Below are 16,100 nucleotides of genomic sequence, written 5' to 3' on the forward strand. Positions count from 1 at the left end.
GTCATGTGCTACAACATGGGAATCACATGACTGGGGTGCATCATGGGAGATGTCTGACCAGGGAGCCCAATCCATAGGGTACAAGAGGTATCTGATCTACAACTCCTATGAGGCACCATCACACCATAGGTGAATGCAGTCCAATGTTGAATGAACTCAAAGCTAAATGTTGCAGTTTGGTTCAACAAACCAAACTAAACGTTTATTTCAAATAGAAATGTCTAAACAAAATGTTTTGGTACTTCCAAATTGAAAATTTCCACGATTTCAACTTTTCATCCTGATACAGGATGAAAACGAATGTTGAAATATTATAATTTCCTGTGGGAGAGGAATTCTGGTCTGTTTTCCTCAGCTCTGTGGTAATGAAGACTTTCACACCATAACCTGAGTGTAAGCAATGCAGCGCTGACTGCTTGAGTTTGCAGAGAGCCTGAAACAATATCTCTGACATGTGAACTACCCCATTCATTTCAGTGAGTGCTAACTCAAGTGCCCAGAGATGATACTTTTAATGTCAATATTGTTAACTATGTCGCTGCTCAGACCATACAGGAAAAGAGAAGAAGTATCATATTATGAAGAATGACATCTTTGGAAAACATTTGTGTGTGTGTGTGTGTGTGTGCACCAGGGAAAGATAGGGCTGTGGAAGATATATAAAATAAGAACGGTAGGCCTATAACAACATGTCATTTGAGGGCATGATTGGTTTCATTTTCCTGAAGGGGGCTCAACTTTCAAAAGTTTGGGAAATGCTGTCATAGTACAGTGGGGCCCTGATTGTGGTTCTGAGGCACAATCACAACAGAATGAAAAAGCAGGATGTAAATAACAATAATAATGCCCCATAATGAGTTACCTCATATGTAGAGTATTTTTTCGTGGCAAATATGAATTCCCTTTAATTTTTGTTTATTTACTGTGTATAGGAGCATTACAACTAATATTTTGCAGGTCTGAGCTTGTTACTTGGGCTAAGTAAAAACATGGCTTTAAAGGGCTGAGAACTATAAAATTTGGATTATTAGCAGATGTTTTATTTTACTAAATTATTCCCAGCTCATTTAAAAAGAAATTTCAAGTGCTTATGAATTTGTAGTTCTTTACAGTTCAAAGGTTTCTTTTTTAAAATTAAAAAAAAAAATCAAACATTAGATTATGTTATAAAGTAGCAACACAAATGTTCTAGACACACACAGGAAAAAATTCAGCTCTTAGTGAAATCTGCTCAATCCCAATGATTTGGACCATGTGGCTTATTATATTTTAAAACATCTCTGTTTGACTTTGTGCTTAATGTTGGCCAAATCCTGCACTCAGTTACACCATGCTTCTCCATACACTGCTTTGAAGATGCACTGCTGTAACTTAAGAGCAGAAAATGGCGCTCTAAGTCTTCTGGTTTCCTCTTAGACAGATATATTGTATTGAGCTCTCTGATGAGGGTCAGATTTATACACAGTATTGTAGCACAAAGGGTTATTCCCAGTGTGTCAAGAGAAAGGAAAAATAGCTGTATGAAGTGATTGTAGAACCAGTGGTGAGCTGGAGCCGGTTCGCACCAGTTCACGCGAACCGGTTGTTAAATTTTGCAGCCGGGTTAGAACCGGTTGTTAAAGAATACAAGGAACCAGATAGTGTGCTGTGAGGCAGCTAGAAAGCTTTTGAATGCTTTAACAAGAAAACACTTAAGCCCATGGTTAACTTTAGGCAATTTTTACTCATCGGCGGTGCTCTGGGTCTTCGGCGGAACTTCGGCGGTGGGTCCTTCAGTGCCGCCGAAGACCCGGAGCGAGTGAAGGAACCTGTTCTTCATCTTTTGGCAGCTCATCACTGTGTAGAACTGATTATTCTCTCAGTGAGCCTTACTGATGTAAAAGTTGACATAAACTGAACTTTTATGCAGGACATTTCTAAACCCCAAAGAACAAGAAAACATTGAAGTTGGCTCACTGAACATAGTGAGCTGAGTTTATCACAAATGTTTCTCTATCCATCTGTTTGCCATTTTATCATGTTATACTGATTTGTTAATACAGAGGACAGGCTGGAAAGTAAAGGTCAAGTGATAAATCTCTCTGTTTTTAACTGCATGCATTTAGTGGTTTGAATACTCTTCCTCTGTTATTGTTTCCCTAGAAGAAAGGCCTGCAAAAGAAAATTAGAAAAAGTCAACAGTAGCCTAGGATCTTTGGAGACTGAACATATCTCTGCAATCCACTCTCAGGAAGCTATGTCTCCACATGGTTTCTCCTTTTAGATGTGTATATTCCCATTCTGGTGCATATGGTAGCTGTATCCATTATATTATATCCACAAGGCTATTTTTAATTGGCAGGAATTATTTGTATTATTATTAGATCCAACGAGACTTGTACTGGAAAACTGAGATTGCTATTGAGAAGTATATATAAAGAAAAGGCATCAGCAATCTTTAATTTGGAAAATGTTGCATTTTTTCATTTTGGTCATTTGGCCCAGGCATGGAAAGTAGAGTGGGGAACTGGTTATAGTTTCCAAGGCTTCCCCCTGCTTCTTGCTTAGAGGAAATTTCTTTTGGCTTCCCTGTCTAACACGATAAATTTGCTATTGAGATGGATTTAAAGCAATATTTTTAGCTGAATCATCACATCTTGTGCATTTCTGTGAAGGGTTTATTTTTTAATTTTTTTTTAACTGATTTCTTCTTGCGGCACCCAGTGAGACAATCAAATATTCACATTGCCAGCTCTTGGGTTATGCCCTAAGCAGGATGCAGGTAATAGTTGCAAACTCTTGTTTTATTAATGCACCCACCCTACTAGCACAAAAGACATAAAAGCCTGGATGATTCAATAAATCTTGTATTGACTAATAAAACATATGGTAACTTTCTGTTCCCTGCAGCTGCAAATAAACAAGAAATGCAAAATGCCTGTTTTGTGCTATAATTTTCATTAGAAGACTGCTGGAGATATTTGCAACTAGTCCTCTGTAAACAATAGTAGATTCAGGAAGCACTTGGAGGTTATTTCCTGCAATAAATATCAGAAGGACATCTTAGTAAAGGACACCAGGATAATTTTATTTTGAAGGTCATTTCTTTCCCTTTTTTATTTTCAGCTACTTTAATCTGAGTTTCTTTGAGCTGGCTTCATGTTTAAATTTCTGGGTTTTTACATTTGTTTACTTCCTTCCATTATGTTTTCTCTTTGGTGGTACAAGTTAACTCTTATGAAGAGTGGGGACTGTGTCAAAATATCAGACTAGCTCCCCTAAGGTCAATTACAGAACAGGCAGATGCAATGCATGCTTCCCTTCCAAAAAAATTCATTACGTTAATACATCTAGCTTCTCTGGAACTTTTGTTTGGGCCGTATTCTCATGTGAATGATCCCCTAATTTCAGCTGGTCTGTTCATACGAATAAGGCAAGCAGGATTTGGCTTTCTGCTTTCAGTATGATTAAGGCTAAGACTTAGTCACGGGTATTTTTGGTAAAAGTCATGGACAGGTCACGGGCAATAAATAAAAATTCATGGCCTGTGACCAGTGTTCCCTCTAATTTTTCCCACGCATGTGCAGAATGAATTTTGTTACGTGCACCAATATGGAGGTGATGTGTGACACATCACCTCCATATCGGTGCACATAATAAATCTCATGTGGTGGGGGTAGGGCCGAGGGGTTTGGAATGTGGGGGGGGCTCAGGGCTGGGGCAGAGGATTGGGGTGTGTGGCGGGGGTGAGGGTTCTGGGGTGGGGCTGGGGATGAGAGGCAGAGGGTTGGGGTGTGGGTGGGTGAGGGTTCTGGCTGGGTGTGCAGGCTCTGGGGTAGGGCCAAGGATGAAGGGTTTGGAGTGCAGGCTGCCCAGGGGCTACGGCGGGGAGAGAGGACTCCCTGCAGCTCTCTCTCCCCGCAGCAGCACCTGGGCTGGGGGGTTGGGGGGAGACACCTCTCCCCTGGACACGGCAAGTCCGGGGCAGGTCCATGTGGGGCTGAGTTGGGCCTGGGGGAGGGGCGCCTCTCCCCCGGCCACAGCAAGTCCAGGTCAGGTCTGTGCTGGGGCCAGCGGGGAGAGGCGCCTCTCCCTGCCATGGCAGGATCCGTGCTGGGGAAGAGGCATCTCTCCTGCTGCAGCCCTGAGCCCCTGTGTGGGGCTTAACAGGTAGCTGTGCAGCAGTGCAGATTAGAGGGAATTTAGCTTGTGACCTGTCCATGACTTTTACCAAAAACTCCCCTCACTAAATCTCTACTTTTGGGGCTGCTGCTCATACAGTCCCTGGAACCAACTGTCTGGGGCCTCTTGAGCAGCAGCCGATGTGGCTGGCCCCGGGGACTCCTGGAGCAGCTGGCCCCAGGTTGCTCCAGCAGTGGCAGGTGCAGCTGCCCAGGGGGCGCCTGAGAAGCTGGCCCTGGGGCCAGCTTCTCGTGCAGCTCTCACAGTCAGCTGCACCTGCCACAGCAGAAGTCACGGAGGTTGCAGAAAGTCACGGAATCCATGATTTCTGTGACCTCCGTGAAAGAATTGCAGCCTTAAGTATGATTCAAGATTTAACTAGGCATCTCCTCGCAGCAGTGATGGGAATTGTATTACTTGTTACTGAATCGACATACCTAGAACAGATTCTTCTTTCCCACCATTATTACTCCAGATTTACACTGATGTATCTGAGAGAAGAATTTGACCCCCAGTTTTCCAATGGAGATTTGTTAATGGACACTTAGTCATAAAGCAAAACATTCATTTTCAATTTAGATTCTGATCTTGGTTACACCAGTGTGAGTCGGGAGTAACTCCATTGACATCAAGTTGCAAAATTTTACTAAACAGGTCAGAATCTTGCCTGATGTGCCATTCTGTAGATTCAAATGTAGCATTTGAATGTCCTATTAAGATATCCACATTTGAAAATTGTGCTCACAAAATCCATACAAAAGGCTAGGAAAAGAAGGGGGGAAATATATAGCACACTTGAATTGAGAAACAGGCTTCTAAATGATCTTATAATAATTATGAAAAATTAGAAAAAAAATTTCCGCATACACTATGTTTCCGATTCTACCACCCTTACTTATGCTGAGTAGCATTACTTCACATGAGTAGCCTCATTGGCTTTAATAGAGCAACTTTCATGAGTAAATGCTTTTCCACTGTGGTGTGCGGACTCGCTTCTACGTACTTTCTAGCCCCACAAACAGCTTGAAGACTTTCTGGTAAAGCATTGTGTGCCATTTTATTTACAGTGGTTATTTACAGTAAAGGGATCTGGCTGTCAAAGGGATCTGGGGTTCATGGTGGATCACAAGCTAAGTAGGAGTCAACTGTATAACTGTTGTAAAAAGCAAACCTAATTCTGGGATGTATTAGCAGGGGTGTTGTAAGAAGACATGAGAAGTAATTCTTCTGCTCTACTCCACGCTGATTAGGCCTCAACTGGAGGATTTTATCCAGTTCTGGGTGCCACATTTCAGGAAAGATGTGGACAAACTGGAGACAGTCCAGAGAAGAGCAGCAAAAATGATTAAAGGTCTAGAAAACATGACCTATAAGGGGAGAATGAAAAAAATGGGTTTGGTTAGTCTGGAGAAGAGAAGACTGAGAGGGGACATGGTAAGTACGTAAAAGGCTGTTACAAGGAGGGAGAAAAATTGTTCTCCTTAACCTCTGAGGATAGGACAAGAAGCAATTAGCTTAAATTGCAGCTTAAGTTGGACATTAGGAAAAACCTCCTGTCAGTGTACTTAAGCACTGGAATAAATTGTCTAGGGAGGTTGTGGAATCTCCATCTTTGGAGATTTTTAAGAGCAGGTTAGACAAACACCAGTCAGGGATGGTCCACTGTAGATAATACTTAGTCCTGTCACGAGTGCAGGGGACTGGACTAGATGACCTCTTGAGGTTCCTTCTAGTCCTATGATTCCTTCCCACCATCTTTACAGACACTACAGCCTCAGCCCAACAGTAAAATAGAGCTCTCGGCTCCTGGGGCAAGGAGGAGAGAGGTCTCGAATAGCCCTGACTCTCTATAGACCCCAGCTCTGCCCGGCCCACTTCCCCTGCCCTTTGTACTTCCTTCCGGTGCCTTTTTTGTACCTCATTATTTTGTATACTTCTGGACAGTTTAAAGGCAATTAACATGTACAGCTAACTTTACTTATTTATTATCTTGTTTTTAATCCTAGGCCAGACCTTGACAGCAATTGGACAGTAATAAAAGAGCAGATCCAGATGGAATCCATGGTTCTAAAAGGACTTATTCCAAACACCAAGTACCAGTTTGCAATCAGAGCAGCGAATTCCTATGGATCCAGCTTATCCAGCAGTCCAAGTGACATTATCCGAACATTCAGTGAGTAGCATACCTTTTCTTAATTAAGGCTACCCTAAAAGTGAAGTTTTTAAAGGATCAGAGTTGTAAGGAACTCTCATTGAACACCAAAGCACACAAGCACCCTGAACCTGACACCACATGTGCTTCCTTTTGAGGTTTGCAGAATTCTGTGAAAGTTGAGCCACTGGTAAGATTCTGTGAGGTTATAGGCAAAAGCAGTCTCATACTGTTTCCAGGCTCCAGAGGTCATTGCCAGATATTTTTGGATCACTACTTACTGACTTTTGTGTCAACTTCATACAGAATTGATAAGCGAATGTCACAGGGAGAATTAAGACAGACAAGTTTATTGCTCACATTTTTTGCAGTTCTTTAAAATTGAATTGTGTATATTGCATACATAATTCAAACAACTCAAAAAGACCAAAGCAAATCTATACTGCTATGTGAGAAGGACTGAGGATCTTGCACTTTTAAGCACAGATACAGGACTATTAGTATGAACATGTAAATATACCCTTTTGATTGGAAACTGCATGGAGAAGGTTATATTTTAGGCAGAACTGCATTCAAACACCATTTAAATAATCACCCACAACCCGGTCTTCCTATAATGTTGTTTGTTTGTGGGTTTTTTGAGAGGGGATTTTAATAACCCCATACATCCAGCTGCCTTTAAGCACCTACAGTCTTCACAGTCATAAAGGAGGGCTGGGAACTTCCAAGAAGAATCAAGTTTAAATACCTTTAAACAGCTTGTTATTAGACCTATAGAGCAGGGGTGGCCAACCTGTGGCTCCGGAGCCCCATGCGGCTCTTCAGACGTTAACATGCGGCTCCTTCAATAGGCACCGACTCCGGGGCTGGAGCTACCGGCGCCGACTTTCCAATGTGCCGGGGGGTGCTCACTGCTCAGCCCTTGCCTCTGCCACAGGCTCTCGCACATGCATGGGAATGAAAATTGTCTGTAATTAAATTATTACAAAAGGCCAAATGATATTGGGGGATATAGTTGTGTCTTTAGGTCAGGCTTGTATTTGGTGAGGCACAATAGCCGCAAACAATTGTATGCTGTGTAAATGTAGACCTCAGCTTTAGAGGTTGGTGTGGGTCTTACAGACTGTATTTTTAACCCACTGAGGATTGATTTTCAAGCCCCTTAGGTTTATATCCTTACTTGTGAGTCCTTTCATTTTGTCATTAATCATCTCATTTCACTGTTAGTTTTGCTTTTCACTCCTTGGTCTTTTTCTTGCTGGTAAATTGGATCCCTTGAACTGTTTGTGCAGTGTTTATTTTCTGAGGCTGCTATACTTTAAGTTCAACTTCTGAACTGAATGTTCATGGAAACCTCTAAAGTATAGTATGCTCCATGGGATCCCTGATTCTTAGATCCCGAAAGGTAAGCTTCCTCCGCTTCAGACCCAGGTGTGTGCTCATCTATTTCCTGTTTATCTTTCAACATGAATGTCTGCATTCTTTTGTAAGAAAAGATAAAGTGTTTAGCTCTGCTAATAAGGATAGGATTGACTTCCTACTGGGCTTATTAATGCAGTACTCAGCTAACAGTTTAATTGGCAAACCTAGTAGAGGCTATTTTCCTTTACGAGTCTGAAAACTGGAAGTTGCCTTTCTTGTAGAGAGCTAGAGCAATGGTTCTGTATGAAATTGTTTGTATCAGAAAGGCTGGGGATACATAGTTGGGTCAAATTAATCCCTGGTGTAACTCCAGTGGCTTCTGTGGAGTTATTGTGCCAGGGATGTTTGGAGGGATCTGAAAAACTGAAATTTTAAACTGGTAGCACATTGCACTGTCTGAGCTTACTTCATCCTGATTGCCACAGGTGGTGGAAATTGCATCCCCTTTGCACCGGTCGGAGCAGCTATGCATGAGGGGCTGTTCACCACTAGGGGAGGGCAGGCAATGTTTGGGAGTTCCGTTAGGGGAGAGCACCTTTCAAATGCAGACAAGATCCCATAGGAGCCCCTCTGTCTAAAGTTCCCTTGGCCACTGCAGCCATATCCCTTGTCTGGCCAGTGCTGGTCATTTTGGGAGATGCACTGGCCAATTCCAGGACCCCTGCAGAGTGAGGATGTTGGTCACTGTGCACCACTACAATTCCCCATGGGGGGTGGGGTGTGTGAAACTAGGGGTGCTGCACACCCTGTCTTGAAGTAATAATAACAACTAAATGCATGGCTTCCATCATATACAGTGTTTACACTTGTGTTCAGTGGTGTTCAGCACCCCCACTATATTGCTCCAGTGCCCCTGGCCCACACAGGCTGAAAAAGCTGCTGACAAAGCCAGTATATGTGAAACCCTCCATTCGTTCTCTGTACCGATGGCCAACGATGGTAACATCCTCCTAGAGTCTGCTGGGGTGAGACTTTCAAAGATTAAAAATGGCTCATAGGCAACCAATTTCCATTTGAAGGTCAGTGAGAGTTGGCTACTTAACTGCCATTTGTGCCATTGAAAATCTCTCCTATGTCTCCAGTGCCTCTCCGCTCCAATGTCCAGTGCATGGGCAAACAGTGATGTTCTGTTACCGTCATTATCTATCGTCCCTTGTACTGTCACTAGGGTTTATCAGTGGGTTCTCCAACGCTGTGTGTGCCCATTTTGTGCAATGTTCCTATATCTATACATCCCAGTTTACTGCTATTCAGAATAATAATAGTAACTTAACTTACAGTGTCCAAGACACTCATAGAGACATTAATCATTAGATTTATTTAAAGTGCCCAAGTTAAATAATTGTTTGTCTTTGCAGTCATGCAAAAGTAGGGACCAGACAAGTTCAAAACCCTCCTTAGTTGGTCCTGGAAGTTAAAGGTAGGCTTTTTAATGTGGACTAAGAATATAGCAATAAATTAATCCCAGACCACGTTGTGTAGGGAGAGAATTTAGACACTGAAAATATGTAGTTCTTTTTTTTTTCCTGCTTCTGATGCTTACTTGACTACTGTTTACTCGTGTTCTAGAGGATATCACGTTGCACTGGTACTTGGGATCCTAACTTGTCCCATCACTGCCACATGATGTTTCTTACCCCTCCCCCACTGCCATTTTTCCAATTCTAAGAACAGTTGTGCATGCACATGTGATGCGACATGACCTCTGATTTGTACTTGTGTAAAACAAGCGTTTAAATCTTTTTACAAAAGGCATGTAAATTTTGTAATCTGTCACCTTACTTGGTAATAGAGCCGAGATTTAAATTATTACATAAATGTGTTCTTATACTGGAAATATGTTCACACTGTAGATTCAGGCACAACTCTCCTACTTACTGGTGCAATAATTTGAAAATTTACCAGTAAGTGTAAATACTGCACTGTCCGCCTCCTATAGCAAGAGTACACTAGCATTAGTACAACTGGCATGTTATCTTATGCATTGTGCAAGAAGCCACTACAATATTATTCAGATTCAACACACAAAAGCACATTGTTCACTCTTAGAGCTGATGGAAATTTTTGAAACTTACAGTTTTCCTGAATGGAATCTTTTTGTAGAAAAATTGTTGCTGTTTTTCGACCAGCTTATAGAATGATTTATATTTGTCCACAGTGCTGATGAAAATTTTTCTGGAAAAATGTTGAACATTTTCAACCAGTTCTGTCCATTAGGAATTTAAACATGGCAGGAGCACGAAGCCATAAAGGAAGGAGTCTGAACTCATGTTGTTATCCTTATGTACAGTAAATGCTGACTTCTGAAAACATTCAGAGATCAGGGCATCTTGCCAAAGTACCCTGAAGGAAGATCAACTGTTTTAAAGTGACAATGTACTAATATGCATAATATCATTTAGACCATCTAATAATCCTTCACTACATGAGTGGGTACCAATCCTGCTTAGTGATGACTGCATCTACAGCTTGTACCTGTTTTCTTCATCTTCCACTGTGGGCCATTGCCCAGAAGATACTCAGGCTCTGAATGCTAATTTGGGAATGTTGCACTTTCTGAATAACATTCCAGTCTGTTGAAATTGAGTAATGGGACTGACATGACATTAATTTGGAAAGAGTAGGGAAAACAACGTTATTTCATTAGAAATCTGTACACGTAACTACAACAGGAAGGTGTGAATGAGTTAGCTGTCAGCACTGCCCAGTCCCTCAAACGCTCAGTCACAAAGTCAGGTACGGTATATATAAGACTTCTAATTTTACATTTTAACTGATAAAAAACAATAAAACATCCACAAAAAGAAAGAGAAGTTGGTATTTATCCAATAAACACCAGAACAACACTGGAAACAATCACTTGTGTATAAGGGCGTGTCTACACAGAACAGTAATGCATACTATGGAGGTGTCATTTCTAAAGTGCACTAATGTATTTCACATTAATTGGTCTGTGTGTAGACCCTGCTGGCGCACACTAAAGGCTTCCTAATGCACTTTTAACATATTGGTGTTTGCATCAGCACAACATTAAACATTACAAAGATTTCTCATTACAGCAGTATATACTGTCATGTTTCATGTATATAATATACATTACAATCATATATAAAGAGCTCTAAAAACTCCTGATTTTTGGACAGCCTCCATAAAATTAAAAAATTGCTAAAAATACCCCCCACGCCAATGAAATTAATAAACTCCAAAAACCAGAAGCCCTCAATGTACATAAACTGAACTTAAAATACTTCATTACAGAGGTCTAACATAGCCAGAAGATGCACAGAAGTCTAACAAAACTCTCCAGCAAGCTCTGTTGGAAATCAATAGAGATCTACAGGTAGTGAAATGCCCACTTCTATCTAATTCACATCTGGCCATAGTTACCCGGACCCAATCGGCTGAAATAAAATATTAGCAGAAATAAAAAAAATATTAGCAGAAACTAGGATGGATTTATTTAAATCAAGTCAATTTGAATCACCAAGTGGAAAGCCTCAATTTAAATAACCAGTTTTAATCAACTTTTCCATTTGTACTTCAGTTATTTTCTGAACAAAGGTGCATTTCTTATTGGTTGATATAACCATTAAAACATGTTGATTTACAACTAAATAGACTCTTTACACTAGATTTGGTACATCTTTTTGCTATCTAGGAGGACACACTATGTACATTTATTTAAACAATGATATAGCTTAATATTTTCAGATTCTTATTGTCCATTTTTAGTTTGTTAGAAAATGATGAATGATATACTGCTTATTTACTAGATAATTAACTTTTTGCTCATTATTTGTGTCAAGCTGCACTAGGATGGTAACTGGAATTTAATTAAACACAACAAAACCGCAAATGAAATTTATATTTATTAAACAACACAACCTTAAATATTTTAGATACATAAACTTCAGTATTTTTCCATGAGCTGGAAAGTAAGTTTACATGGTGGCTGGTGTCATAAATAATCATAACTTGAAAACTGAGCCAATCAGAGGTTAGGTAGGGAGAAGCTATAAAATAAGAGAATGAAACCACCCAGGTGAGTTCAGTGGTGATGAGATACATGATGATGTCTCCTGGAGTCAGAGGCTGGGTCCTAGTGCCTGTCATGACTTTACCAATCTCTTGCACCTAGTCACACAGCCCCTGGGTCCCCACAGGATCAAGCCCTTAATACCGTACCTAACCTATTGTGCCATATTTATAAAGCTTGACCAGTTACATATTTTCCCCCTGTTTATTTCTTTAAATAGAAAAGCAACCTTTAACTCAAAGTTTTTGATAGAGGCTGATGGATTCAGCATATAAATTTTCTAATTGAATGTTTTAAGATATTATAATAAGTTTAGGCCTTAACATATTTTGTATTAAATTCAGATTTTGTTTTAAACAGGTTTATTTTTAAAAAGAAAAACTAGCTATAATTTAAATAACAAAATTAAAAAGTCAGATTTAAATTAAAAAACCCATATTTTTTTTTCAGAAAAAAAAATTGATTTTTATCCACCCTAAACTCCGAAGAAGACAGCGTTACTGCAAAGGTCATTTCATTGCCAGCAAATTGGCATGTCTGATATGGAAGCATCTTTTCTCTTTTAAGTTTTGCATCCTCGGAAGTGGTATTACTTCAAAGAGCAAATAGTAGTGTCGTCCACCCCCCTTCCCCTCCCTCTCTCCCTCCCAGGGAATAGTAGGTCTTACAGTAAATATTTTCTTTGGTACCCTCTCACCACTTTCTGGCTACCAACTCAAAATTTCTCAATACCTGGGACTTTGTCTACACTGGTGCACATACTCCATGCTTATGCCTGTTCCCCATACCATGCTGTATGTCCACAAATGTGTGCTGGACCCAGGTACATTTACACCTAGGGTGACCAGATGAAACAAAGAAAATATCGGTCACATGGGAGAAGCAAAAAAAAAAAAATGCTGCCGGAGTTGACAAAGCAAAACGCTGGAGTGGCCAAAGCCGCAATATTGGGACAAATGGCGTCCCGACCGTGCATCAGTCAGGACACAGGACAAAGACCTAAAAATCGGGACAGTCCCAATTTTATTGGGACGTCTGGTCACCCTATGTACACCCATGTCCATATTGCTGCTGTACTGTTTCAGAGGTGGTATCCCAGGGTTCTGTGCATCACACAGAGACACTCTAGGAACTGCTTTGCTGTGTGCTCTTGGTACTGTCCCCAGTCATCACGCATCTGCAGGTGCCAATTTGTGATGATATCTCCCCCCAGCTAAACTGGGTAGAAGACGTGGAGCAATGGGATGATGATGTGGTTGTGGTTCTGCTCCTGCTCCTTATTGTGAGACAAATGTTTATGTAGTGGAGAAGGCTATCAGTGAGATGCTGGATGGAATTTGCGCAGAACTTTGTGACATGTCGAAGATGGCTGACATTGAAGGTGAATGACAACTCATTCAGCTCCTATGGCACAGACATGGTGAATGCTGGTGTTGCCCAGGGGTGGACCATTCTTCTGGCGCAGAAGAACCAGCACAGTGTGATGGGATCACATTGATTTGGAACCTGGGATGACCAGCAGTGGCTTCAGAACGTCTGAAAGAGGAAATAGACCTTCATTGAGCTGCATGAAGATCTTGCACCACACCTCTGCATTGCCAGAACTCTCAGTTCAGGGAAGTCATACAGGTGCAGAAGCAGGTGACTATAGCCCTGTGGAAGCTGTCAACACCAAACAGCTATATGTCCACTACAAACCACTTTGGGATTGGAAACTCTACTGATGAGATCATGGTTGTGCAGGAGCCTCAAGTGTTTCATGACACTGGGCTGGAGTTCATTCAGTGACCCCTGCTCCAGACTCTGAAATTTTCTGGTACTGGTGTAGGTTCTTGCTGTTCTGGGTGAATTCGTGGAGGACAGTGTATTCTGACCACACACTGATTAGCATCTGGGAGCAGGAGCTGTATTCACCTGTATGGATTAAAAGAGTGATCTCTTTAGATTGGGTAGGGTCAGGCAGAAAAGGGCTCAGTGCATTATGGGAATGGGGGTGTGGAGGACTATTGAAACTCAAGACCTGGTACATGCCCTTTACCCCCCTCCACACTGGCACGGGTACAGGGACATGCCACAGGCTGAAGCATGTACTTATCTACATCCCTCAGACATGCTAGCTTTCTCGCCCTCTACTCCGCTTCAGACACATGCTTCTGGGGTTTAAGTGTGGACAATACGGGATTATGGTGGCACAACCAAGCTCATGTACAGTTGCTAGTGTAGATCTAGCCTGAAATATCTTGATGAGATGGCATTTGTCCATGTGACAACTTTTTATTGCAGTTAAATGCAGGTGGTTAAGTTCCTAATACATTTGGATTTCTTTTAACTTTAGCCTTCAGTTTGTATTTCCTAGGTTTGCAATGTTTGTTTTGGGGATAATTACAATATTCTTATGATACTTCTTACCTGTAAAATACTAACAGGTACTTTAAGCGTTAATGCTAGTTTATCATAATTTTTGGTCTGCGAATATAAAATTAAATAAACTGTTTATATTATATAGTGACATGCATGCATGCGGTGGGCCAGATCCTGAGCGTTACTCCAAATGCCTTTGAACATGTGTTTCTGCTCTATTGGAGGCTAACATAGAAGGAGCACTCCACTCCCGCATGTATACCATGCATTCACGAAGCACCCTGATCTTCTATCTCATTTTCCTATTGTGTCACAAGCTGCTCTGATTGTTATTTATTTTTTAGAGTTCAGTACTTCCTATACTGTGTAAGGCACTTTCCAAACCCCAAGGAAGACGTGGACCCTGCTGAGAGAGTCACACCATCTGCCTACTTACCATGAAGTAAATAAGGCCTTGGACATTTAGGTGTTTCTGGGCCTGCTTTTGACAGATGTTGAACTCTTTACCCCTCCATCCCTCACCCCCCAGCTCCCACAGAATTCAATAGTATCTCTGTGTTAGGCTGTCTGTGAATTACAGTGCACAATCACCTTAGCAAAGCTGACCCAATGTTCATTGGAATCAATGGAAAGTTTTCACTGACATTTGGCAAGGTTCCTTCCCCACTCTGAACTCTAGGGTACAGATGTGGGGACCTGCATGAAAAACCTCCTAAGCTAATTTTTACCAGCTTAGGTCAAAACTTCCCCAAGGTACAAAATATTCCACCCGTCGTCCTTGGATTGGCCGCTACCACCACCAAACTAATACTGGTTACTGGGGAAGAGCTGTTTGGACACGTCTTTCCCCCCAGAATACTTCCCAAAACCTTGCACCCCACTTCCTGGACAAGGTTTGGTAAAAAGCCTCACCAATTTGCCTAGGTGACTACAGACCCAGACCCTTGGATCTTAAGAACAATGAACAATCCTCCCAACACTTGCACCCCCCCTTTCCTGGGAAATGTTGGATAAAAAGCCTCACCAATTTGCATAGGTGACCACAGACCCAAACCCTTGGATCTGAAAACAATGAAAAAGCATTCAGTTTTCTTACAAGAAGACTTTTAATAAAAATAGAAGTAAATAGAAATAAAGAAATCCCCCCTGTAAAATCCGGATGGTAGATACCTTACAGGATAATTAGATTCAAAACATAGAGAACCCCTCTAGGCAAAACCTTAAGTTACAAAAAAGATACACAGACAGAAATAGTTATTCTATTCAGCACAGTTCTTTTCTCAGCCATTTAAAGAAATCATAATCTAACAAGTACCTAGCTAGATTACTTACTAAAAGTTCTAAGACTCCATTCCTGGTCTATCCCCGGCAAAGACAGAATATAGACAGACACACAGACCCTTTGTTTCTCTCCCTCCTCCCAGCTTTTGAAAGTATCTTGTCTCCTCATTGGTCATTTTGGTCAGGTGCCAGCGAGGTTACCTTTAGCTTCTTAACCCTTTACAGGTGAGAGGAGCTTTCCCCTGTCCAGGAGGGATTTCAAAGGGGTTTACCCTTCCCTTTATATTTATGACAACATTAGTGAGCATTGGATCAGGTGCTTATATCATCCTAGCAATGTCTGTACTCCAAATACATGAAGTGAGCTGTAGCTCACGAAAGCTTATGCTCAAATAAATTGGTTAGTCTCTAAGGTGCCACAAGTACTCCTTTTCTTTTTTTCAAATACAGACTAACACGGCTGTTACTCTGAAACCAAATACATTAGTTACATTTAATGGCAGTGTTTCAGCCAATGCAGGAAACTGTTGGAATTGCTTAATAAGAGAAGATTGTATTCTGAAGAGCTGATAACAGCGTCACCTGAGGTGACAGACCTCCCAGAATCATTGCAAATAGAACATCTGGCCTTGATTACCTGCAGAGAGCTTATTCATTATGCAATAATAAAGTGTGGTTGGTTTTACG

At 41.3% G+C, this 16,100-nt stretch overlaps 1 protein-coding gene across 1 annotated transcript in view; it reads left to right on the forward strand.

Annotated features, from left to right (window-relative positions):
* The window catches only part of EGFLAM (EGF like, fibronectin type III and laminin G domains), a 125,584-nt gene that overhangs the window by 49,717 nt on the left and 59,767 nt on the right, over nt 1–16,100 (forward strand). Inside the window, exon 7 of the mRNA XM_077816255.1 lies at nt 6,168–6,334. Within this exon, the coding sequence (XP_077672381.1) occupies nt 6,168–6,334 (167 nt within the window). The remainder of the gene's footprint in view (nt 1–6,167; nt 6,335–16,100) is intronic.

Source organism: Eretmochelys imbricata, chromosome 5, assembly GCF_965152235.1.
Source record: "Eretmochelys imbricata isolate rEreImb1 chromosome 5, rEreImb1.hap1, whole genome shotgun sequence".
NCBI classification, from domain to species: domain Eukaryota; kingdom Metazoa; phylum Chordata; order Testudines; family Cheloniidae; genus Eretmochelys; species Eretmochelys imbricata.